The sequence below is a fragment of the Lepisosteus oculatus genome, chromosome 29, assembly GCF_040954835.1.
Source record: "Lepisosteus oculatus isolate fLepOcu1 chromosome 29, fLepOcu1.hap2, whole genome shotgun sequence".
NCBI classification, from domain to species: Eukaryota; Metazoa; Chordata; class Actinopteri; order Semionotiformes; family Lepisosteidae; genus Lepisosteus; species Lepisosteus oculatus.
Genome location: NC_090724.1, coordinates 6,722,830 through 6,746,892, shown reverse-complemented (window position 1 = coordinate 6,746,892; position 24,063 = coordinate 6,722,830). Strand labels below are relative to the sequence as shown.

Sequence of the window (24,063 nt, the reverse complement as noted above, 5' to 3'; positions counted from 1 at the left end):
TTAATTACAAATGAACAGTCTTGAGCTGTGGCAAAAATAGGGCTCTCCCTGCAGGATGCTGGGAAAATAAACAGGCCTGTGTTGTGGCAGAAAAGGGCTATTCCAGCCCTGGGAAACAAACAGCCCGCACTGGGGAAAATCATAGTTACCTGGACTGGGAAATATAGCAGCCTTTCACCATTGCAGTGTAAGGCTCTTCCGACTGCCTGTCAAGGACAATAAGCCACCATTGCTCTCTGGAAAAAAGCCTTCAGCCAGGAGACGGGTTCAGCCTGTCTGGGCAGAGGCTGGGGTGATCAATGAGTCCCTGGACTCTGCTCCTTGTTGTAACTCCATGCTTGGTGCTCCATTTATCCGGTCTGGAGCAGGATGCGCAGCTGATCCCCGCTACAGTGATGGCTGGTGTCCTGGGAAGCTTTGAAAAAGATAAAAATGAAAACCACAAAAAAAGCCACACCTCGCGAGCCACACCCCTGTGCGCCATCACACTGTGCTAAATAGAAGCAAATGAGAACTATAATTTTTTATTTCGATTTGCCTCTCCAGGCAGAGATGCTTTAGGGAAGTCACTGTTGGGATTAAAGGTTAGTCCTCGTTGTGCGCATAATAACTTAATTTTGCCATTCTGGTAGTTGGTATTGTTCCCCCTTTCCCTCCCCCACTCCCATCTCCCAAATAGCCCTCAAAACGTCGCTTATCTATCAAATTAATTTTTCTCCCAAAGTGGGGGAGCCTTAGGAAGGTTCCTGTGTTGTGTAGGGTTTTTGATGCCGTCTTCATTGTGGTCCCACAGATTATTTTTTGCCTTGTATGTAGGGTGGGAATAAAAATGCTAAATTTGATGACAAAAAAAGCGCTGTAGCATTTCCCTACTGTGCTTAAAAAGTTTCAAGTATAGCAGGTTTGACCACCACTGTCGCCCGAGGTCTTGTCGCTATTGTGGTTCAGTTTTTTTTGTGGAAATGTCTTCCTCAGTTTCTTCCGTTCATTGGGTTCACAATCGTACTGTAAGTGATGTTGAACATGGGAGAAAAAAACAAAAGCTTGGAGCCTCTCTGCTGAAATGCTTCAGATATTGTTCTAGGTAAGCTTTGTGTTGAGAATGTTTCTAGTGTAACGGAAACCTCATAAAATGTCAACCGAATATCAGTGAGGCCAAAGTTCACTTGTGAACATGCCTAGAAGAGTGCAACTCGGACCCATGTGTCTTGCAGAGTAATCACTCGGGTGTCCTTGCTGGTGATTTCCTGTTCTCCTTCAGTTGATCACTTTTTGGCCTGTCGCAGGTCTCCATGTGTAGTTCGTCTTCCCTGGATAATCTTCCTTAATCTGGCTGAGATCTCTGTGCATGTGGCATGTGGCAAGGCTTTTTTTTTCTTTTCCTCGAGGTGGCTTGGTGGGGTGACAAGTCAAATCCTCTCTCACGTGGTCTCTTCTGGGGTGAAGGCTGGGTCTCTACAGCAATTGCACAAGACACGGATGGGTTTACTAATTGCGCTGCCTGCTGGGTCACCTGCAGTTAAACATACTGGAGAGTGTTACTGGAGATGAACTAATAAATATCTGTGCATGCTGTGTAAGTGGCATCTGTGAAAAATATTTGAATATATGAAGAATCTTTTTATTTTGACAGATGTGACAAATGCATAGTAAAGTGTGTGTTTCTATAGTTAAAGCAATATAACAATATAGTGTTTCTTTAATAGCAATATAATATTGCAATATAGTGCTTGCAATATTTGGTCTGCAGATACAGAAAGAGCCGTGACAGAGCAGAAAATACGTCAGAGTGATTTGCTTTTGTAACACGACTTGGAATTATTTTCCCACACTAACCAATATCTTAAATGAAGATCTTAATCTTGGATTTGTAGTCGTTCTGTGCCAAGCATTAATAGATACAAGATTGAAAAAGTAAAGTGAGTGTCTTTAAAACTACACAAAGTTTAAATCAGGGCTGTACTGACCCTTGTTCTGGAAGGTCGGTGGGTCTGCAGGTTTTCTCTTGAAGTTTCCTTGGAACATTTGCACCTGAGGAGCTGTGGGAAGATGTCAGCATTTGTCCAGTTAGGTCAGTGGTGAGCAGATAATTAGCAGGACAAAACTAGAGTAGTTAATTTCTTCTGAGTGCTCCAGTGTTGTCCCACAGTCCAAAAACATGCTGGTAGTTTAATTGGCTTCTGGGAAAATTGGCCCTGGTGTGAGTGTGTTCGTGTCTGTTCTGTGTGCGCCCAGCGTCCTGCCCACAGTGTACCCTGCCTTGCACTCGTTGCTTGCTGGGATAGGCTCTGGCTCCGCCGCCATCCTGAATTGGAAGAAGAGGTGAGAAGACAGATAGGGGGAATTGCGCACAGTGTGATAAAATCAGAATAAAATGCTTATTCCAAGAGGTTCCAGAGATCCTGACTCACAGATTAGTTCCCGTTGCTTTTCTTTGCAGGAGGACTTTTTCTGGAGCTGTGACTTATTTCTCAGAAGTTCTCTTCTGCAGTGGGTTTGATTATTTCCGCTGAAGTGCTGGGCATTCATCATGCATAGAATAGCAGGAAGTGTCCCATGATCTGTTTGGATTTCTTGATTTCATTTTACACTGCTGAGCTGTTGTCTTCAAAGACATGTATTTAATTTTTTTGAAACCTTGCTTTAGATTATTCTAATTTAAAAACAAAAAAAATTACTTACTTTATGTACTCTACAGTTCAGCGTTCACTTGCATCTAAATACAGTTGATCGTATTTCCAGGCTAGGGTGGGAGTGAAGAGAGGCTGTTGCTGTAAATTATGAGTTTGATTAATAAGGTCAAAGCAGCTGTCTGTAGCTGCCAGCTGTAGTTTTGGATGTACACAGGCAGAAGAAGTCATAAGTCAGTTCTGTCTCCTATAGCGATTGTGAATAGATGTAGACCTGATCAATATTCTTACTTGGCATTTTAAATCTTGTTGCTGGCATGTTTTATGCACACTAAATGGTATTTAATTATTTCCAGATAATTGTGATTAGCAGAATAAGAACCACAGAGCGGGCTGGCACAGAGGGCTTCAATTAAACAATCAGAATCACTCTGGAAATTAACAGGGTTCTTTAATCTACTTGTGTCCACTCTTCTCATCAGGGTGGATTATTTTCCTTAGTGAGTCCAGATCCTTTCTGTAGCTTTGCTTTCTTATTCTTTCCTCTGTACAGACTATATATATATTATCCCTCTTTTGTGTTTTTAAAAACATTTGATGGTTGTTTAGGTTATGTGGGGAACAGAGGAGCACTGGTTTCTAGTGTTAAAGGGTCTGGACTCCTGACTGGAGCGTTTTGGCTTCAAAATCTAGGAGGAATGCTGCTGATGTGTTCTTAAGTATTTCATTCAGATTTCTCCATTAAATGCCCTGCTGTTTAACTGAGTGCCCTTTAAATATAAATACATGAAAGGGTTCATAGTGCCATCGTTTCAAACTGCGGCAAACAGGAGTGGTTGAAGAAAAATAAAACGGAACCTCTTTTCTGATTGATAAACACAAACCTATTTTTTTTAATTCAAAATTAAATGCAGACACTGGGCTTATGTTTTGGTGTTTAATTCTCTTGCAGAGATCTTCGTGGAATTAGTGTCACTACTGTGAGTCACGTGAAAAGGAGATGAGAGAGGAAAGCATTTTTTTAAGAAAATGCCACAAGGAAAATTATTTTGAAGTCATCTTCATCTGACTTTCAGGGACTTTACAAGCATACCTGCTGGGTTTGTTTGAAGTCTGGGTCTGGGTTTTAACATTGATGCATGTAACAATTACATCTGTGTTTAAGATTTCTTTAAATCTCTCTTTCTGTGTTTGTGTTTTGGTTTAAGAATGTGAAATTTCTTTAAAGGGAAGACTTAATTAAACTAATCTGAAATTACTGATGAATAATGCCGAATGTCTGAATGACCATAGCATTCAGCTGTGAAGTTATCTATTCATTTTTTGCGAGTTGATGATTTCCGTTATTTGCCATCTTAACAAGGCTGTAAGACAGCATTTAACATTACTAATTTTTTTCTTTCATTTTGTGTGTATATATATACTATTAAGGAACAAGTTCCATTTGAACATTTGAAGAGTTTTTAGAAGTTCATTTTTTAAATAGTATCAGTTGCTCTGATTTTGTTTACAGGTTTTTCTCATTGACTTTTGCACTTAGCTGCACTAGCATATCTTGAGGTTTTTATCAGAATCAGAAAATCCTAACACAGAGGCAAAGACCTGATGTACCTATAATATATGTGTAAATGGGCAGAAAAAAAACAGGTGTGGTGTGCCTGGGCTTTTCTTCATTACATAGTTGGAGATCATGCTGCTGAATGTTGACTTTATTGAACTGTTGCAGTAGTTAAGGTGCATTAGTGAAATAATTGATTGAGGATAATTACCTGTCTGCATCTGTGCAGTATTTATACTACAATATTTATCCAGTTTGTGTGTGTGTTATGCAGAGAGTACCTACAGTACACAGCATTGCAGCTGATGGGATTGTACAATTACTTTAATGGAGATGGAGTAGAGCTGGCTGTTAAAAGGATTTTCTCCACAGTAAGATGGATTAGTGCTATAACCTTTGGCTTTGAAATAAGTGCGGACTTACACATGTGACAGCGAAGACTGTAAAGAGATTCCTAGAGCTCTGTTGTCATATTAAACTAAAGCTGCTCTGTGAGGAAACAGCGATCGAGGAATGTACTGGAAGAATTTCTGGCAGCGGCCGCGTGGAGTTTTTTTTTTGCGAGAGAGAATTTGATGTGGCTCCATGAAAGAAGGCTGTTATTTCCTCCCTCTGGCTGCCGTGATCAGCCTTCTTGGTGTCTGGCTGGCTCTAAGCAGATCGAGGAGTTGCACTTCCCTCGGTGATTTCCATGTGCTTCTTCTGGCATGCCACCACGCGATGACGCAGCCGAGCGTGCGCAGCCTGTCGTCCGGCCTTCTTCAGCGGGATTGGCAACATGGGGAAGGCTTTAGCCCAGGGGCCCCCCGTGTGTGGCTCTGGAGGGGCCCCCCGTGTGTGTGGCTCTGGGCCCGCTTGTCTGCAAATTCTCTTTAAAGCACCAGCTCCTGACCTGCTGGGAGAGGTTGCTTAGTGATGACCCTAAAGAAGGCTCCACAGCCAAAACGTTGTTTGTTTCTTTTCTCTCCTTTTTATCGTGGAAAGAACTTTTACCTTTTCCCTTATAATATAAATACTATTATTGTGAACCTATTGAGGTCATTTTGGATCCGCCTGGACTGAAACCTTGAGACCCACTGGCCCTGCAGGACTGTGGATCCCTCATGACCCACGCGGATCAGGGCAGAAAACACATCGCCTTCTATTCTGAAATCTTCTGTTGCCGAACTACAGTTCTAACTATAGTTCTACACTATAACCTCCAGGTTATAGGACACTACCCTGAGGGACAAATTACTCACAGGATGAGGCTCTCATTGAAGAATTGTACCTTTCCATCAACTGGTGCTGGAAGAATTACTTAAAGAGTTCTCCCTGACACTACCGCTCCATTCCATCACTGGCAGGCCAGGTGCGGTACCCAGCGCAGTTGTTAAGTTAAAGTGATTTGTGAGTTTTTTATAGGGAAAGAATCCTGGACATTTCTTTTTAATGAAGAAATGTTTCTTTGAAAGTTTCTTTCAGAACTGGGATTCAGAATGGTCTCGGTGCCATGTGCTGAATAAGAACAGGGGGGTCAGCTCCCTGATCCAGAAAAACCAAGCTTTGGGAAGCAGAGCTGCCTGTCCCCAATGCCTTCCTCTGTCCACAGAGCGCCCTCATTAGGCCGAGAAATCCCTGTTCAAGGTTGCTGCAAGCCCAGCCTTTTCTCGGACGGCTCTGTGGTGCGTGCCAGTGACCAGAGACCTGTGCCCAAATTGCGCCCGGGCTTTGATTCCTTCCTGGGAATGAGCCAGCATACTTCAGGATTCACAGTGCACTTGGGAGGGGGGGGGGAGGGTTTTACTGGAAGACCCACATGGAGGCTGGAAAGAATCTAATTTATATACAGTATTTAAAAAAAACTAGGATTAGGTGAGAGAATTATTAATAACCACGACTGTGAGAGAGGATCAGGATCAGCTCACTCGCCTTCAGCAGTGTGGGATTTATCGGTGGAGAGGAAGCTCATTTCCAAAATATCGCCTAAGAAAAATCCCCTCTGTCTCAGACTCCTTCATGCTTTTTTTTTCCTGTTTGATTTGGATACTAAGATTATCCCCCACCCCATTTTATAAGAAAAGCACAGAAGATTTAAAATGCAGGATCACCTTTGTCTGATTTGCGTGTGTGGGTGGGGGGGGTAGACAGTGGTACTGGATTCGTGTACAATTAAAAAAACATGCCTGTAAGCCCTGATTTGTGTATCAGCCTGCGAAGGGCCTTGATGTGGGTAGCAGGCAGTAGTGCTGGAAGAGGCGAGCTTCCTTGTGAAATGAAATGAGTGACAGACCCAGAGAACGGAGTTGCGTGAGGCCAGGGCACAGGCCGAGCGCCACAGCTCCGGCTCTGGTTTATATCTGATGAGCTGACGCTCCAGTGAGCAAAGAAACAGGGTTTGTTTGAAAAAGATCTCCTGCGGCTTACATGCCACACAAGTTAACATCTTTTACTGGCAGAATTGAAAGCTTTTTAGGGACCGATCTGTTTTGCGTGATGCTGAAGCTAAACGGATGCTTTAGACCTATAATTTTTTTTTTATTGTAGACCATATTAAAAGTTAAGGCATTTCTAAAAATCAAATCCCTCACGCAGTTTCTAACCTTCATTTGAACTGTAAAATGCTTGAACTTTGCTCTCTACAAGTGTTTAGTACTTATCATTAAAGAGGCCATAGTAGTATGTCTTTTCAGAATAGGAGGGAGGAGTGAAACACAATTGCTTCTAACCCGTTATGTAGTTGTCCTGTACAGCAAAGTGTTTACTGTTTTGAATACTCTGTGAAGTCTTTCCCCCCCCCCCTCGGTTTCCTGGCAGTGTTAATGACACTTACAGGAAGATGAAGTTTCTAAGCCAAATAATTATCATTGCAAAATATTGATTGCTTGTGCACGATCTGAAAGCCTGGAGTGACACTTCCCTGAGTTCCTTTTTTTTGTACTAAGAGCTACTTAGGGTGCAGTACGAATGTGGAGGTGAGAGATGATGGCTGCAGTGTGCGTCTTGTCGGGAAGCCCTCGCTGGAGTTCTCGGATGGGACAGAGGCAGGCAGGTGGGTGGGCGGGGGGGGGTGGTAGAGGCGTTCTGAATCAGAGGGTGTCAGTAGCGAGTGAGTTGAATGACTGTGGGTGAATGGAATAAACACTATAAAGCATTGATAAACGCCCACGCAGGCATTCTCATGGCGTGATGCTGTGCTCCTAAACCAATTCCCACATTGGCAGTTTTTATTGTCACTGAGGGAAAGCCTGATGTTGCTCATCTGTTGCAGGTCTGCGGAAAAGAAACCCAAAGATGGCTTTCTGTGTTTTTGTTGTTCTTACTAATGAACTTGCAATTGATCTGAGATCATTAACACTTCCAAAGAAAAATACAAAATGGGCTGTAGTAATCGACTGTAGTAATTGATTGTCCTTTTTGGCATTTTATTTTATTCCTCAAGTAGTAATAAGGTGTACTCAGACTGTATTCCAGTAGAATATAGCACCAGGCCCCAGCTACGGCCTTCAAAAAGCTGGTTGTGAGGCAGCAGAGTTGAGTGATGAGTAAAACTGCACTCCAGGGTTATTGAGATTATTGGCTGGGAGTGCGCCTGTGCTCTGTTCCCTACAACTGGTGATTTGTTACGGGAATTCTTGTCTCAGTCAGCTTGTGGGAGGTTATTGCTTATTCTGTCTAACCAAGATACACCCTCTGCTCTACCCTTGTTTTCTTAAACGCTCTGGATAAAAACCCTTGGCTGTGTTTTAGAAGAATGCTCCTCAGATTGTTGAAATAACTGGCAGCTGTTGAAGCAACTGTAGGTGCCTTTAAGCAACTTATTATTATTGCTTTCTGTATGTTATTTATAGGCTAGCACATGTGGCTTTTCCTGCCACATAGGCTAGAAGTCAAGTAGAATCCAAAGTTAAGGCTAATTATACAAGCGCAGTTCAGTATTGCATTTGAGCAAAGTAGCTTCACTTGCTTCTGTCAGATTAATTATGTCCCTGGTTAAATTTTGTAATTGCGCCATATGTCTTTTGGGTTTAATTTTCTCTGCTGTTAACTGAGGAGACCGTATGTGCCTGGAAGGAAGTACAAACGAAAATTACAAGCAATTTCAAGACTGATAGCATTTGGAGGAACTACAGTGTAACACTGCTGTAAACTGTAATGTAGGGAAGTGTTATTGCTTGGGAGATGAATTTGACTTTGTCATGGGAAGGACTAATTTGCAGATCATATTCACCCACTTTGTTCTTTAAATAGGTCCTCTGCATTTGTCATTCTTCTTGAATGCAGCTGGATATCAAGTTTTGCCTTGCATCCGTTACAGGGATTGTTAAATTTTGGCCCTGAACTTCGAATGGCATTGGATTTCATGCGTTAAACGGTGTGATCAGATGAAGAACTGCTCGGTGGAGAACACCATGTGATTCGAGTTCATCAGAAGAGCAGAGAAGTTCGTTAATGCCAACCTTTGCTTCCCTGTCAGCGCAGGTGCAATTTCTACCCCTTTTATTTCTTCTGCTGGGCCCGACCCCTCTCCCCCACCTCTGAACTTTGAAGTCTTCACTACAGGCTGTCAGTGTCATGCATGGCCAGCCGTCTATAGTGATGATGTTACTAATAGTGGCAGCAGCAGAACGAATTCCAAAGTGTGCAGGAACTTGTCTGGTTCCCTCTTTTCTAGCAGCTCTTGGCTCCCTGGACATGTTTATTTTCTTTTGTGGAAGCAAGTTGTAATAGAAAAGATTACAACTGTGGGGGGCGGGTGGCACGATGGGGCAGCGGTTAGCCTAGCTACCTCGCAGCGCGGGGGCCCCCTGGGTTCAATTTCAGACCTTGGGGGGCTGTCTGCGTGGAAGTTGTATGTTCTTCATGTGGGTTTCCTCCAGGTGCTCTGCTTTCCTCCCTCAGTGCAAAGACGTGTAGGTAGGTCGATTGGCGTCTGGGAAAATTTGCCCTGGTGTGTGTGTCTGTGTCTGCCCTGTGATTGACTGGTGTCCTGTCCAAGGGTTATCCTGCCTTGTGCCGATTGCTTGCCGGGATAGGCTCTGGCGCCCCTGCAATCCTGTGTCGGATTAAGCAGATAGGAAACAGATGGGTAACATTATGCAAGTTTCATATCAAGTCTTTAATATTGATTATTGATTAATATTTGTACTATTACCAGATATTAAGCTGTACAGATGTAGAGCATTAAGAGTTTTGTTTTGCCTGGGCTACTTATTAGCCTGCAAAATACTGCATAGTGTCTTAGCATTTAAAAAAATCCTATTGCACATATCTGAAATGAGCTTAGATGCCACATTTGTCATCATTATTTTTGTTTTTCATTACCTTGCCACAGTGCATCAGTTGGGCTACACATCAATGGGCATAACATCGCTAGACGTGGTCTGTGTAACGCTATAACGCACAGCGTCATGGCTGTGTGCAACGGCCATTCATCATATTAGGCCGTGAACAAAAGCAGGAGACAGGATGTTCGCTGCCAAGAGGAGTTAAAAGATCACACCAGCATCTCTCTGCTTGGTCTCCTGTTTCAGGATATGGGCGAAGAGACGCGCCAGTAGGAGGCTCCAGTGTCCTATTTGGCAAGCAGCGTGGGTCAGCCGCTATGTGTCGGACAGGTGCCTGATACCCATGCTCTCCACACATCCTGTCATGGACGGGGAGAACTACCTGCACCCAGAGGGTCCCCAGCACGACAGCACCATGTACAGCTTGCCAACAGCCCCAATGCCCCACCCCGCGATGGAGGTAGGGCACCATCTTCCCAGGGCTGCTTGCCACCAGCCCCATATATTTGGCATCTTCCTGTATATTTTAGATTTAGACCTGTATATTTTTACTTTAAATGAGATTCTGTCTGTACTAATATGCCGTGACGGTGTATGAATGCTTCCGTTTTTTTTTAACGGTTTAAAACCACACGGGTAAGTAAATAAAAAACACACACAAGCTGTTATTTGTTAGTCCTCTTAAGAACAATACCAAATGTGCCTATTGAGAGCGGTTTTGTAGGTGCTTCCTGTTTCAGGCGAATGTCTGGTTAAACCTGGATGTCAACTGTAATTTTCCAAAATACTTCCTCAGTTATAACTCTTCAAGATGGACTTTGTGTGACCTTTCTTTTGGCTTTTTACTAATTATTTTTTTTTTTGTCTGCTATTTAAATCGCATACCAAATCTAAAAGGTTACCCTGTAGGCTGAATGTGGGTAAAAACTAGGAGGGGAAGGTTTTTTTTTAGTGTTGGACAGGCCGCAGTGCTCTGTTGTTCATCCTGGGGCTTTGACGTTGCGGTAGCTTCCCTGTCTGTTTCATGTTTCTCATCTTATTGGAATATTTTTATTTGTCGGGGTGCTGGAAAATCGTAGTGAACCATCCTAAATACATGGCTGCCAGGAGCCATGTCACCCTGCAACTGGCAGCCCACTGAAGCTCAGCAGGTGTGAGCCTGGTCAGTACCTGGATGGGAGACCTGCTGGGAAACACTAAGGCTGCTGTTAGAAGAGGTGTTAGTGGGACCAGCTGGGGGCGCTCACCCTGCGTTCTGTGTAGGTATTAATGCCCCAGTATAGCGACGGGAACACTATACGAAAAAAAGCAGCCACCCACTGTGCCTTAAGAAGTACCATTCTTATGATGAGGCCTTAAACTGAGGTCTTGACTGCTTTGGTCATTAAAAATCCCTCGGCGCTTTGTGGAACAGTAGACCTGTTAACAACAGTGTCCAGCTACCTTCCGATCTATCCTCGTGCGAACTGGCTTCTCTGAAGCTCCCCCTTAATTCGCTCAGTTCCCCACCTCCCCTGCTGTGCAGTGAGGCTGCTGGCACAGAATGCCAATCACTCGTCGCACAATCGTCGTTAATTTCACGTCCTGTCAGTTGGCAGGTTTTCCCAGTTGCACAAACAAATCAAACTTAGTTTTAAAGAAGTGAGTCTACGTGCAACACTTACAAAGAAAATTAATGGCAAAACGCTATCATTGATTTTAAAAAAGCACCTTTTCTAAGAGCTTTAGAGTGTGGATAAAAACTGTCAAGTGTTGAACTGCATTTCCAATCACCCTGCCAACTTTCTGCACATCTCGCAAGTGCAGGTGGGGTGCTGGGGTGGGGATAATTTGGTTTACTATTTATTTGGCATTGCCTAATTTTATGATATCCTTTCTTTGTCTCAGACTGGTGACAGGCACGGTGGCACAGCAGCGCAGCGCCGGCCGGGAGATAGAATCTCTCCTGCTGAGCGTGTTTAATGACTCAGAGGTTAACTATGGCCTGGTTACCACGGCACAGCCTTTTCATCTTGTAATCTAGCGCTGTGTGCCTTGGCCTGGCTGAAAGTTCAGTGGCAACCCTGAATCTGCTGTCAGCTGTTTTTTCTTCCTGAAACTCTGCGGTGGTAAAGTACTGTATGCACTGTAAAAACCACTGGGGGTCACCACACCGGCACAGGGCTGGGAATGGAATGCAGGGGAAAAAGGGAGAACGCTGTCAGTCTGGGAATCCTGTTCCTTCCCTGTCCTTTCATCCTGGATTATTATCTTTAAAAAAAATTATTCTGTGGTTTATGGCTGACTTTTGGGATGAGTCAGACAGTCTGTAGCCTAATCAGTTTTGTCCCACCCAAACTAGATAGTGATATCATGCCAAAGCAGAATATGCATCCCTTAAAGAATGGCTGTCAATAATGGAATGCCAATGCAATGACATTCTGTACTCCTATGCAGGGGGCTATCACTGTTTTCTGCAGAGTCATTTCAGTCAGGAATCTTAAGCTTATAGATCTTGGTGTTTTATATTCAGGTTCACGTACAAAACAAGTGCTGACACCAGTAACTTTTGGGATCACAGTGTTTAACAGTCACTTTCCTTCTGGGTGCATCAGGATTTTTTTTTTAAGGGACTCCTTCTGCCTTTTCAATTTATTTTCTGTTCTCTTTCAGAGCCAAATGTATCCTCCCAGTTCGTGGCCATCATTCTCACATGCATCTCCATATAACTTGCACTATTCTATGCAACCTGGAAACCAGTAAGTACACAATTGTCCCAGAAAGAATGGTTATATTTTGGGTCACTTGTTTTCTTTATTTCTGTTCATTCTTACTTGAATCTGCAATTAATGATGTTAATTTCTTTTTTTTTAAAAAAGAAACCTTGAGAAATCAAGCTCTGATATTTTTCTAGTTGTATCTTGCCTTAATGATTGCCGTGTTCTAGCTGTAAGCTGGTGGCGTTTTTAAATTCAGCCCTAAAATGCAGAGAAGCAACAGGGAGATTGATTAAGGATTACTTAATAGGTTCACAGAGTATTAGTTAAGCATTTGCTTTAAAAAGGCCTCTGTTGAAGTATAGAGCATTACAACAGAGCAGAAATGCGTTTCCTGCAAGGTTGAAAATTGTCCGAGACAGTCTCACTGTTGCACGTTTTCTTTTGTCAGAATGGGAGACTTTTTAAGCTGCATCGTTTTGGAAGGAATAAAAGCTGAAAGCTGACAGCCGCTTCCTAAAAGAGATCTGTCCTTGTAATTAATCTAAAACTGGTTCTGGCAGAGGTTAAAGAGGGTCTTGTTGAGGTGTGTGTACACACTGAGAAGAGACACGCAGAGCAAATACAAGATAGTGCTGAATTCTAGCTGCCAGGGAAAAACTCTTTTGGGTGACATGGTGGCGCAGTAGTTATCACCATTTTCGCAGTGCACTCTGGTTTCCTCCCACAGTCCAAAGACATGCTTGGGGGATTAATTGGCTTCTGGGAAGACTGGCCTTGGTGTGAGTGTGTGCATGTCTGTGTGTCCTGCGATGGACTGACATCCTGTCCAGGGTGTATCCTGCCTTGCACCCGTTGCTTGCTGGGATAGGCTCCTGTTCCCCCTCTACCCTGTATTGGATAAAGTGATTGGAAAATAGATGGAAGGAAACAAGCACTCTTTGATTAGCTGTCCTTCCTGAAAAGATATAGAGGTGTCTTTCATGCTTTATTTTGTTTGTTAGCCATGGAGATCTGAAGATGTGGGACTGATAGACAGCTACAGTGGGCTTTCTGGACTGGCATAATCATGCAATTGAGTCCTTGCAGCCGTCATAGATATCTGCAGTAATCATAATTGGAAGGAAGCTAGTTTTCCTCTGTACATCTTTATTGAACATAATTTCCAGAAAAAAAACTTTTGCAGAAGTCTTCAGCTGGTTATCTCATGCACAGTTCTAAGCTGTGCATCATTTACCCGGTTTAAAATCTAAAGTGTACGAAAGTATTTCCTATATATTCTATGTGGACTTCTTCCTAATAAACTGTACCACAGCACAAAAGTGGAGACTACATGGAAATACATTTAAAACCAAGGACAGCAGGCACATCTTTACACAAAAGGCTTGTGGGAGGCTGGAACAAGCTACCCAGCTGTGCTGTAGAAAGAAACGGCTCCATGTGATCAGCTAGCTAGAAACTACAAATTGGCCTAAATGTGGATGGATGCTGCACATTGGTGGTGCTGGAGGGGAGTCCCCATTACCTGTAAAGCGCTTTGAGTGGAGTGTCCAGAAAAGCGCTATATAAGTGTGAGCAATTATTATTATTATTATTATTATTATTATTATTATTATAAATGGGCTGATGGACCTCCTCTCGTTTGTAACTCCTTAAAACTGACTTCTTAGTGCTGGTCTGATAAAGTAGCTAAAACAGACGTGAACTTGCAAAACACTGGCAGCAGAGATAAGCCACCCTTGTCTTTGCAGCCTTTTGCCAGTATTTTTTACAGTTGTAAAATGTACAGCAGTAAGATGTGTTGTTACAGTCATTGTAGCCTCTGTTACATTTCCTGGACGAAAATGTAAAGGCTCCTGGAGTTGTGGGCTTGTTCCCTCATGTATTACTTTATTCAGAGATATAATTTCTAGTAATCTGAAAATATGATGCTTACAGCTTCTCTTAAACTTTCCCGATGTCTCTTGATTCCATTTCCATCTTCATAGATACTGTTTTGGGGATTTGAGATCCCAGAGAAAGATGAGTTTTTTTTCCTTAGAGCAGTAACGGGCTCTGTGATGTGTATACGGCAGTCGATTTTTCAGTCTACTGTTCCGTAAAACACCGTTTTGAAAAGCTATCGGGCATTTCCTGCCTTAAATCCCAGTGACACTTAAAAAATGAAATGTTTGCCAGCATCATAAGAAAAGATCCCATGAAGCTAGTGAGTATTCTACATGATAGTGTCAAGTTGTGCCAGCTGGTGTGGATCTCTGGAATATAATTTAATTATTAATAGAGTTCGCCGAAAAAGGCTCGTCCTGCTGTACATATCATATTAGTATGTATGCACAAGAGTCATAGTCTGGGTCTGTGCACGAGAGAACTCAAGAGCTCTACCACTTTTGCTTTTGAAGTACCATATAATGCAGTAAGCATGATTTAATGCTTTTGGTTTCAACATTACCCCACATTTCCAGCAATGAAAAATTCAGGCCTCTACTTTTGATTTAGAATCTGAAACTGCAAACTAGTAGCTTTAAACGCTTGCTCGTTGTTTATGGTGTTGTATGAAAGGTGTGCATGTTAAGCTACTCCTGTCTCACTTTCGCACGCCCCCCAGACATCTCTTCCTCTCGGCATCTTCTGCCTCTGTGCCCCCCTGTTATCAGTGCGATTTTGCCACATCTTCTTCTCCTTTTCTCTCTTTGTCGCGGGGAGCTGGTGCTTTCACAGGGTTTTGGATCTGGGCGTCCAACTTGTCCACGTGCGCATCGTAAGGCACCCGGGGTGGAAGGGCTGGCCTACAACGCCCGCTTTCTTCCCGAACTCCTGAAGATCGAGTGATGGATCGGTTGTTAACTGTGCCTGGCAAGCAGAAAGCGAATCCATAGTTCGGTCAATACGTTGTATTGAATCGGATGAGGGGAAAAGGAATCGTAGTGTTATGTCACGTGTTTTTAAGTAAAATTGTCCATTCCCATCTCCTGCAATCCCTAGGGAACAAAAGCTCTATTCCAGGAATTTGTCTCTTAATCGCATCAGCCCCTCACAATCTCTAGCCTTTTCATCTCATGCTAAAATTTTATTTCTGTGCATGATTTGAGTGCCTCTGTCTCCTGTGGTGAAGCCAAAGACCCTAACCAGGGGTTTCATCTCAGGGAATGAAAAGCTTGCTGTCGCCAGACCGCACCGCCAGTGTTGAGCACTGTTTATTATTTTTTTTCTTTGCTCACTTGCAAAATAATCATTTCCAAAGCTGGAGCAGCAGCAGCTACAGCAAGGTTTTACCCAGACAGTTGTTCTAGACTTGAGGGTAGTTTTTTATCTCCGTTGGTGGCGTGGCTGGATGAGGGCTTGACAGGAGACTTGCTTTCTTTTAAAGGAGAGAGGCTTAATGGTCTCTCTTTTTATTTCAAAGGACAGCTTTGATAGGAAAACACAGGAAGACATCATAGACCACATCCCCCGCCTGCACCCCTCCTGCACCAAAGAATTGGTTAAACCTAGGCCAGGCCTGAACCAGTCATGTAAAACCAAGATAAATGTTAATGTTTTAGTGAATTAAATAGTTCTGCCCTTATTTTTCTAATGCTTGGACAGTGTGAAGAGCACAGTTTGAGTCTGTAGAGCACAGTTTGAGTCAGGTAGAGGAACAGAAGCACAGTCTCGGGGTTGAGACGTGAGTGCACTTTGGCTGTGTGAAGAGACGCTTGACCACACTGTGTGCATGATGGCGTGCCTTCCGTGTTAAGAGTGGAGGTGTTGTTGCTTTTCTTCCCCGTGGTGCGAGTGTTTACCGTGCGTGCGACCTCCAACCATATCCTCCCGTCAGCAGAAGCGATCTGATCGCTTTACGTCAGAAACCAGCTCTCTCGTCTCTCTCTGAAACGGCGTCGGCCTTGTCGAACGAGCTCATGGATCCGGCAGGAAAGCGTGACTGCAACAAATTCCCGGCGTGCACACAAGACATTCCTGCCTTCGTTTGGGGTGGGGGGGATTCAGTTACAAACGGTCTGAACTTGGAAAGTTTGGTACTGCTCTCTCAGCTGACCTGGTACCATCTTTAAATGATGATCTGTTAAATGCTGTGCTGTGATAATACGATTGTTAGCGGTATGAAAATCCCCATCACAGTGATTGAGCATCTGTTTGTCCAGGTTCACCTCTGACATACAGGCCCCCCATTCTCTGGGTGTTGAAGAATCTCATTCTGTGTTAGTGTCCACTTTCCAAGTTTTATTAAGCTTTAAATTAGAAATGAAATTCCTCACAAAATTGACCAAGCTGCAGGCTTCCTGTTGGTCTCATTGGGTGCATCTCATGTTTCAGAATTCCTGACACCCAACACAAATCCCAGAATCCAGGGTGTGTTTTTTATGTATTTTCTTTCGTTCTGTAGGTGAAAGATGTTTTTTTCTTTATCTGAACTCTAGTTAGCCAGTTGTGTTTTTGACTCAAAACGAAACTAAAAGTACAAATGCCCAACAACCCCGAACAAAGACATGCTGGCCTCTATAAAAACACTGCTTATATCTCCAATTTACCTCTCTTTTTGTTTTAAGTGAATTAAAAAGGTACTCGAAAAGGGTGTAAGTTGATTATTCTCTGAAAGACACAGGAGGACATGTAAAGTGTAATGTAAAAGTGTGGTGTTTTTCCACAAGGAAGTGATTCTGTCCTGAGATAAAGACAAAACTGAAAGCTGTTTTTTTATGAGATCATATGGTTATACCGAGAAGTGTTTGAGAGCTGAGATCCCTTAGTTCACTTTGGTCAGGAGTGGCAGAGGAACAATGATGGGCACGATCAAGTCTGAGACATTCCAGTCCTGTGGAATATTACCGCTGAGCAAGGACGAAAGGTTGGCAGCTCTTTTTGTATGAATAAGACGGAATGCGGTGTTATTTAAGCTAAAAATATCCTGTTTCTGTTGTTCAGGATACTCCCGTTTAAAGAAAACAAGCTGTGAAGATTAGAATGTGCTTTGAACGCGTTTGTTAATGGCGAAAAATCCATTCAGATCACTACATAGAAAAGATTTTACTATACATGGTAACTTGTTGGTTACCGCAGGATATGTTTATTCATTAGTATTTACATTTTAAGTAATAGTCGTCAGTTCTCTGTAATTGAGTGTCAAAAATGTCATCACTTGCCCTAGACGTATATAACCAGTGCTTTGGCAAACCTCTGTTTGTCATCTCCTTTAGGCAAACTAGCTGTTTCAGTTACATGATATCGCAAGTCTGAAGTCATTTCTTTCACTTGTTAGAAACGGAATTTTTCAGATGAAGAGTTTCTGAATCTGGGAGCTGGTTCCAGGTTTGTAGTCTCCTGGGTGAGCTCTGGTTTGTGTTTTAATGTGCAAAAACGTAGAGCATAGGAATTATGAATGAGACAAGGGCATATGGTTCGTATAGCTTGTTTGATAGTAGCTAATTGGTTTGAGGATCTCATCTTTTTCCTGAAGGGATCCAGGATAACTTCAACTACAAGGCTAAGTAGCTTGCTCCACACTCCTACAAACCTTTGGGTAAAGAAGTGCCTCCTGTTCATCATGCTGTGAGAACTCAGTTTGGGCAAATTGTATAGTATTGGTTTTTCGTTACTACTGTAAGTGTGAGTGGGTTGTGAAAAAACTACAGGGAAACCAGAAAATCTTTCACTTTGTTGCAGACGTTATACAGGGCAGGGTTCAAACTGAATCTGTAGTGTTGACAGGCAGTAACGAGGAAGTTTCTGCATGTTGTTCCGACAATAATAGAGCAAGTGTCTAAGGATAGAATCTGTGCCTTCATTAAGTATCTTCAGTTCAGTTCTAAATCCCGTCCATGGAAGGACTGAACCTCATACACTGTGGCACCTTGTGCTCTCTTGCAAGAACTCAAGAGCTTTACAAGAATGCGTTAACCTTTGCTTAAAGATGTGCTACTTTCAAGCTGTGCTACCTCTGTGTGCGGTTCATGAGTCAGTATTTACTTTGGATTTTGGATTTGGACACGATGAGAGAAACGCTGAAACATGGCGTGAACTCCGCCTGCCTTAGTTGTGTGAGGTTCTTATGTTCGGGGGTGTCTCTCTCCCCGAATAAAAATGACAAAACATGAGATGAAAAATGTCTTCAAAATTCCCATTATAGAAATATTTTCAGCTACATGAATTCTCAATATTTTATGTCTGTGCTGTTTTTGGAACTCAATGTTTGTAACTGACTTTACTGTCCCTGTTCTTTTCTCTTGCAGGCAATACACCACTTCAGATATGCAAATGTTCAATTGTCATTCTTTCTCGGACATAGACTTATTAAACCTTCACCTTCCCAGAAATGGAGAACTTCCTCAGGTAAAGACTGGTCTTTTTCCCAAGGGATACATTTAATGTTCTTCAGATGTGAGATGCATTAATGTAGAAAAATAAATAAGCAGGAAGCGATTTTAGATGCATCTGTTTTCTAACAGCTTTATCTTATACAGGGTTGTAGGGGAGCTGGAGCCTAGGGATCAAAGATCCAGTGTAAATCCAGCTGGTAAAAAATCCAGTGTGCTGTTGTTATTATGAGGTTGTCTGCATTTATACACAGTTTATAAAAAACATTACTGGGAAATGCTATTTTAAAGGACCTAGTGGGATGTGAACGCATTACTGTTGGTCCAATGAGAGGCTTTGTCAGCGTGTCACATGGGCAAAACGTTTACATGCCATACCATGTAGTATCGTGTAGAGCCTTTGACATTGGGCTTTTATTAATTGTCCCATGCTTGAAAATCTTAGGGAATTGTCTTGAGTGTTTTTGTTGCTGTAGAGGCACAGGATTTCTTGATATTGGCGTTTGTTTAGAGATTTCAGGTCTCCAGGGCCAGAAACGTGTTGTGTTGTGTTGTGTTGTGTGTGTGTGTCTGTGGTGGTGCTGCTGGGAATGGGAGCTTCCCATTTTCGGATAATCCGGCGCGTATCGTGCGGCAGGTGAGTTTCAGGTTAAGGGCCCTGTGTGTTGCGATCGGGGCTGGTGGCGTTCTGGGGCGGGTCATTCCTTTCAGTTTGCTGCGTAGGGTGCGCCCAGACGGAGCGCTGTGCTTCCTTGTAGGCAGAGCAGCGCTGCCGGATGATATCATGGGAAAGTACCTGAAAGCGATCCGAACAGGGACCGGCCTCGGGCTGTAGGTGTGCTCGGATTCGAGACCGGAGCTGCAGGAGAAGGGGCGGGGGTGGCGGGTGGGGGTTGGGAATGCAGAGCAAACGTAGGCCTTGGAATCTGAACTGAGTCATTTTGGTTTTAGAGCTAAAAGGCAGCCCCCCCCCCCTTCTTATTAAACAAAATGATTTTATTTGAATCCAGACTGTCTGCCTGAGGTGAAGTGTTGCCGCCAGCATGCTTTCAGGCTGTAGATGAAAAGCAAATGAAAAGGGCTGAGTGTTTATTTCAACATGACCAAGAGATTTAGATTTATACCCTTTTCCTATTTTCTTTATCACGACATTTCTACATTTCTGAGAATTTTTCCTGTTTTGCATATCTGGAATGCTGTTTTGATGTCGTTGTTTTGCGAATGTATGGCTGATTTATCATGCTCCTCTGCTGTTCTTCAGAATTCTGATTTGCATTTATTTTTTTTATCCATGTGGATTTCATTGGATGGTATTACGGTATAGCATAATGCTCCCTCTTTCATATGCATGTCAGAGGAGATTATTTTGTCTTTTGCCTTTTTAATGGAGCTGCAAGGAAACTGGGACGGGACAAACTTATTGCAATAACCTAATTGTGGGCATTTATCACGTCATAAGAATATTACAGATAATCATCATCTGTTAAGGCTTTGGCAAGACTCGGAGGTGAATCCAGCGACATCTAGGGTGGTTGTGTATTTTATGAACTGTCTTCTTTTAGACGAGAATTTTTTTTCCCCAACATGTCTCGCATCTCTCTCATGGCTAAGTCTTCCCATGTATGGAGCCTTCTTACCTTACCAGCTGCACACAAGGCTATCAGATTGATGCAGACTTGCAAATTCATAACTTTACAACACAAGAATAATATACTTAGGAGCAACGCGGCCCGTGTAAAAAAACTAGACGTTTTTCGTTCGGTTTAGCTCAGCAGTAAGTTGTACTGGGTTGAGCTGTATGGTCTGCCAGTGAGTCAGGCCACTGGGAAGAGAGGGCTGGACAGTATTCCTGCCAGGAAGAACCGGCTACGCAACCATGTGCACGTTCTCAGATGCAGACCCTGGGAGCTGAGCTGTTCATCTCCAAGGCTCTGAATTTTCTCACGATTCTAATTTATTCTAGAATGTTTAAACCCAAATGTCTTTCTCCTTCGCCTCTCCTGGCAGATTACCGATATCTTTTGTCTGGCAGAGAGGAAGACGTTAATATCTTAATTATTATTTTTGCCTTTTAGTTACTGATATGAAGGCCTTTTTCTTTTATCCTTTGATTTCTTCCTTGGTTGTCAGTCTGTGCAGAGTATCAACAGAAGGCTTGAGAGAAGCATCCCGTGAGAGTTTCATTTGAAATGTAGACCTTGGCCTTTTTGTATGTTCATTCTTTTCGTCATCGTGTTGCACATCGTGCCTTGTAGGAATCGGAGAGTTTCAGGGTACAGAAGGTTCAAAGGCAGGTCAGATTGGTGAGTGGCAGAAACAAGTTTCCTCATTCCATCCTGTGTCCACGTAGCAATGAGTGTTCAACTTCTAATTTTTTAAGGATAAACACCTTCAAATTTTCCACACTCCCCCCCAAAAATGGAGTTTTTCAGACAATAGAACTACGTGACAATTTGCAAGTGACAAAGTATTGCTGTAGATTTCCTTTTTGTTAATCTCTAACGTATATTAGGGCTCACTGTAGAACTGTACAGTTCTGTCCGTACAGAAATCTGCTTAGAATCTCAATTGAAAAAGGTTACTGTGCAGGGTGCGGTGATTGAAGATGATCTTGGTATAGACTTCGGTTGATAATATTAATTGTTATTCTTTGTTTTGTTATTGGTGGGGTACCTTAGCTAGGTTTTCATTGATAAAGTGGGGAATCTCATGGATTCCAGTTTGATTGCTTTTAAGGGTTTGAATACATATCCTTGATCTGTGTACAGCTTACCAGTTCCTAGCCTTATGTCCTGAGCCACCACTGTTCTGCTGCCTTTGTCTGTCTTTGCATGAATACCAGTGTGCGGCTCTGGTTTTGGATGAAGTCATGCTCTGCTCTTATTCACTCGCACCTGTGGCAGTGCCTGTCAGACAAGCACACAAGCCGCAAACCAAATTTGTTTATTCCTGACTCAGCTCCGTGGTACGATTTGCCAGAAAAAAAATAGGCCTCTCTGCTTTTCATTAGCTTGTCCATTTGAATTAAAACGGGGAAAAAAAAAAACCCTGTCAAATTCGGGTGTCTTCTTAAGGATGAGTTTTTCTAGTGTTTGGGTTTACATTTAAACAGGATTTAGAGGTTATCCGTGATCTGAATGTTTGCAACTCTGAACAAAAGGTGTTTGTTTTAGAACTGTTGGTGTTTATTATCACTGGAGGCTTGGTCCCACATAAGCATGTATTCTATCAAAACCCGTTTTGCTCCTCAAGTTTCCATCAAATGGAATGTGTCTACTTGGGCTGGTGTAAGACAGGACATCAGACTTGCTTTGGCACGTAATATATTTAAATGTTTTTAGCCTTAAAAGATCCTACTACTTCTACCAGAAAAACATAGGAACTGTTTCAGCTCTTTTACATGAGTTTTACCAATATTTGCCCAGTATTGCACTGTTAAGTCACAAGGTTGTGAATGCAGTCTCACTGCTGATGCTGTGAATATAAACCTACAAGGCCCTCAGTTACAGTGGCCATCACCTCCTGTCTCCCCTGTGGCTTGTGGAGGCAGAGCATCAGCATGAGACACGCAGAGAAAATTCAAGTCATGTGCTCGTGAGCAATACTTCCCTTCAGCGCCCAGGGTATGGTGTGTGCTACCAAAGTCCACTCCACAGTGCAGTACACTGGCATGCCTGCTGGCCGTGCCACACAGAACCAGACAGGAATCTAGTGAGCAGAACTTGAACGACATCAGAGCTGTAGGGCCACCCTCAGTGCCGATGGTTTTATACCAGGGCACTGGAGAATTGACCTTAGTGCATTAGTGTGTCCCCATACAGTGTATACGTTTGGCTAAGAGTGCCTTTCCGTTTCAAAAACGGCTTGGTTGATTTGATTGCCTGGCGCGTCATTGCCGGTGATCTGTTTAGTAAACAGTCAAGCATGCTGCAGTGTCACGCAGTGGCGTCAGATCGTAGCACTGTTCCTTTAAGAAGCACTCCTGCACGCATGAGACCTTTTATCCACCCTCTTTGACTTGAACTCGAACCCTAGGGTAGCTGGTCATTCCAGCAGGGCTCAACTGGAGTGCTCTGCTTCTGCGCTGCAGCGCTATAGCGATCCATATCATTCTGCATACCAAGCCTTGAGAAAGTTAATGGTAGTTCATTTGTGCAATATTTCTTTTCAATTTTCCATCGTGTTTGTATGCTTATACACTGCCTTTTGTTTTTTTAATTTGTGTCATGCTCCAGTACACTAATGAATGCTTTGCCTTCCTTTCATCAGACCTTTGCTGTGTCTTAATACACTTTACACTGCTTTTTCCTTCATCTTTTTCAGTGTGTACCTACAGGCCTTTTTAAAGACTTTAAAGAGTAGGTCCACAGCTGAAGTATCAGCACTGTATTTTGTAACATAAAAATGAAATGAGTTCCTAATTTACCAAATTAAAAAGATCTTCAAGAAGATCTGGCATCTTGAAAGACTTCAATAACTTACCAAAACTTTCTTATTACAGAAGAACGGACACACCTAGCCAATTAGTAATGTTTTGGGACTGCATCCTTAATGATTTAAGTTACTTAGCTAAGAGCACAAGCTAAGAACCTGATTTCTGTTTCTGAAGCATTTCAGGGCTGTTTCTTTGTTGTCTTCGGCACGGATTCAGGATATCCTTGCATTGTGTTAAAGTGCTATGTGTGCTGTTTACAGGATGTGATTGTAGATGAAAAAGAAAGAAGACTTCGATAAACTCCATTGGTTGTTGCAGCAGTTTATTTCTTTAACACTGGAGCAGCACTTTATCTTGACAGTCAGTGGTTCTGAAGTACAGTTCAAAAGGGTGAAAAACATTTGCTAACACTCCTGTAAAATATTGAACTTTCAGATTTAGAATTTGTTTAAAAGATGTTTAGAGGATGACTTATTACAAACAGCTTTTACTTTTACAGGGTTTTTTTACAAATTAAAAAGCTAGGCAGGGATCTCCTAAAATATTCCTTCTGGTTTTTTTTTCCCTTTGGTTTCTCTTCAGCTGATTGTAAGAAAACACAAACTACTTTGGCTTTAAAATGAAAAATCTAAAATGCCAAGTGCAGTAAAAAAAAAATAGACATTCAATGACAGACATTGGGTAGGTTGTGATTTGTGAATGATGTTTTTATTGAGGAGGTAAAAGATTGAAAATTTAAGCTATCCAGCTTCTTCACAGAAATGTGTTTGCAAAATTATGCCTAGGATGTTGACCCTCCCTGACATTTTAATGTGTTTTTTCAGGCCTGAATAGTAAATCCTTGTGTTCTGGCAGTAGAGTTTCGGTAAATCCAGGCTTAATATTCTCAAGGGTGGCTGTCTCCTCTTATTGAACAGCTCCCCGTCGCACACCAGTAATGAAGCAAGTGTTTGAGTAGTTTGGGCAATCAACAGTCCAGTGCTGTGTACCAAATCGATTCTTTTCAGAGCTTTCAGAAAAATGAGAATTTAGTACAGTTCTTAAAAGAATCTTAAAGAATGTATTTCTTTAAAATAGATCTTTTCCAAAAACAATTTTGTTGTTGGAGCAAACTTTATTTAACTAGATTGCTTAGGCAAGGAGGTGTTGCAAGGGCAGTTTGCTTT

The 24,063-nt window shown here is 42.6% G+C and overlaps 1 protein-coding gene across 4 annotated transcripts in view; it reads left to right on the top strand.

Moving 5' to 3' along the window:
• sbno2b (strawberry notch homolog 2b) overlaps positions 1-24,063 on the top strand; it is a 72,420-nt gene that overhangs the window by 9,508 nt on the left and 38,849 nt on the right. For 3 of the 4 annotated variants that reach the window (XM_015365580.2, XM_069186108.1, XM_015365579.2), the window contains 3 exons: positions 9,702-9,915; positions 12,108-12,193; positions 18,379-18,478. In XM_015365580.2, coding sequence (XP_015221066.2) covers positions 9,799-9,915; positions 12,108-12,193; positions 18,379-18,478 — 303 coding nt within the window. In that variant the 5' untranslated portion in view covers positions 9,702-9,798. Of the gene's footprint in view, positions 1-9,701; positions 9,916-12,107; positions 12,194-16,892; positions 16,998-18,378; positions 18,479-24,063 lie in introns of those variants that run through there. The other variant, XM_015365581.2, reaches the window with a different exon arrangement.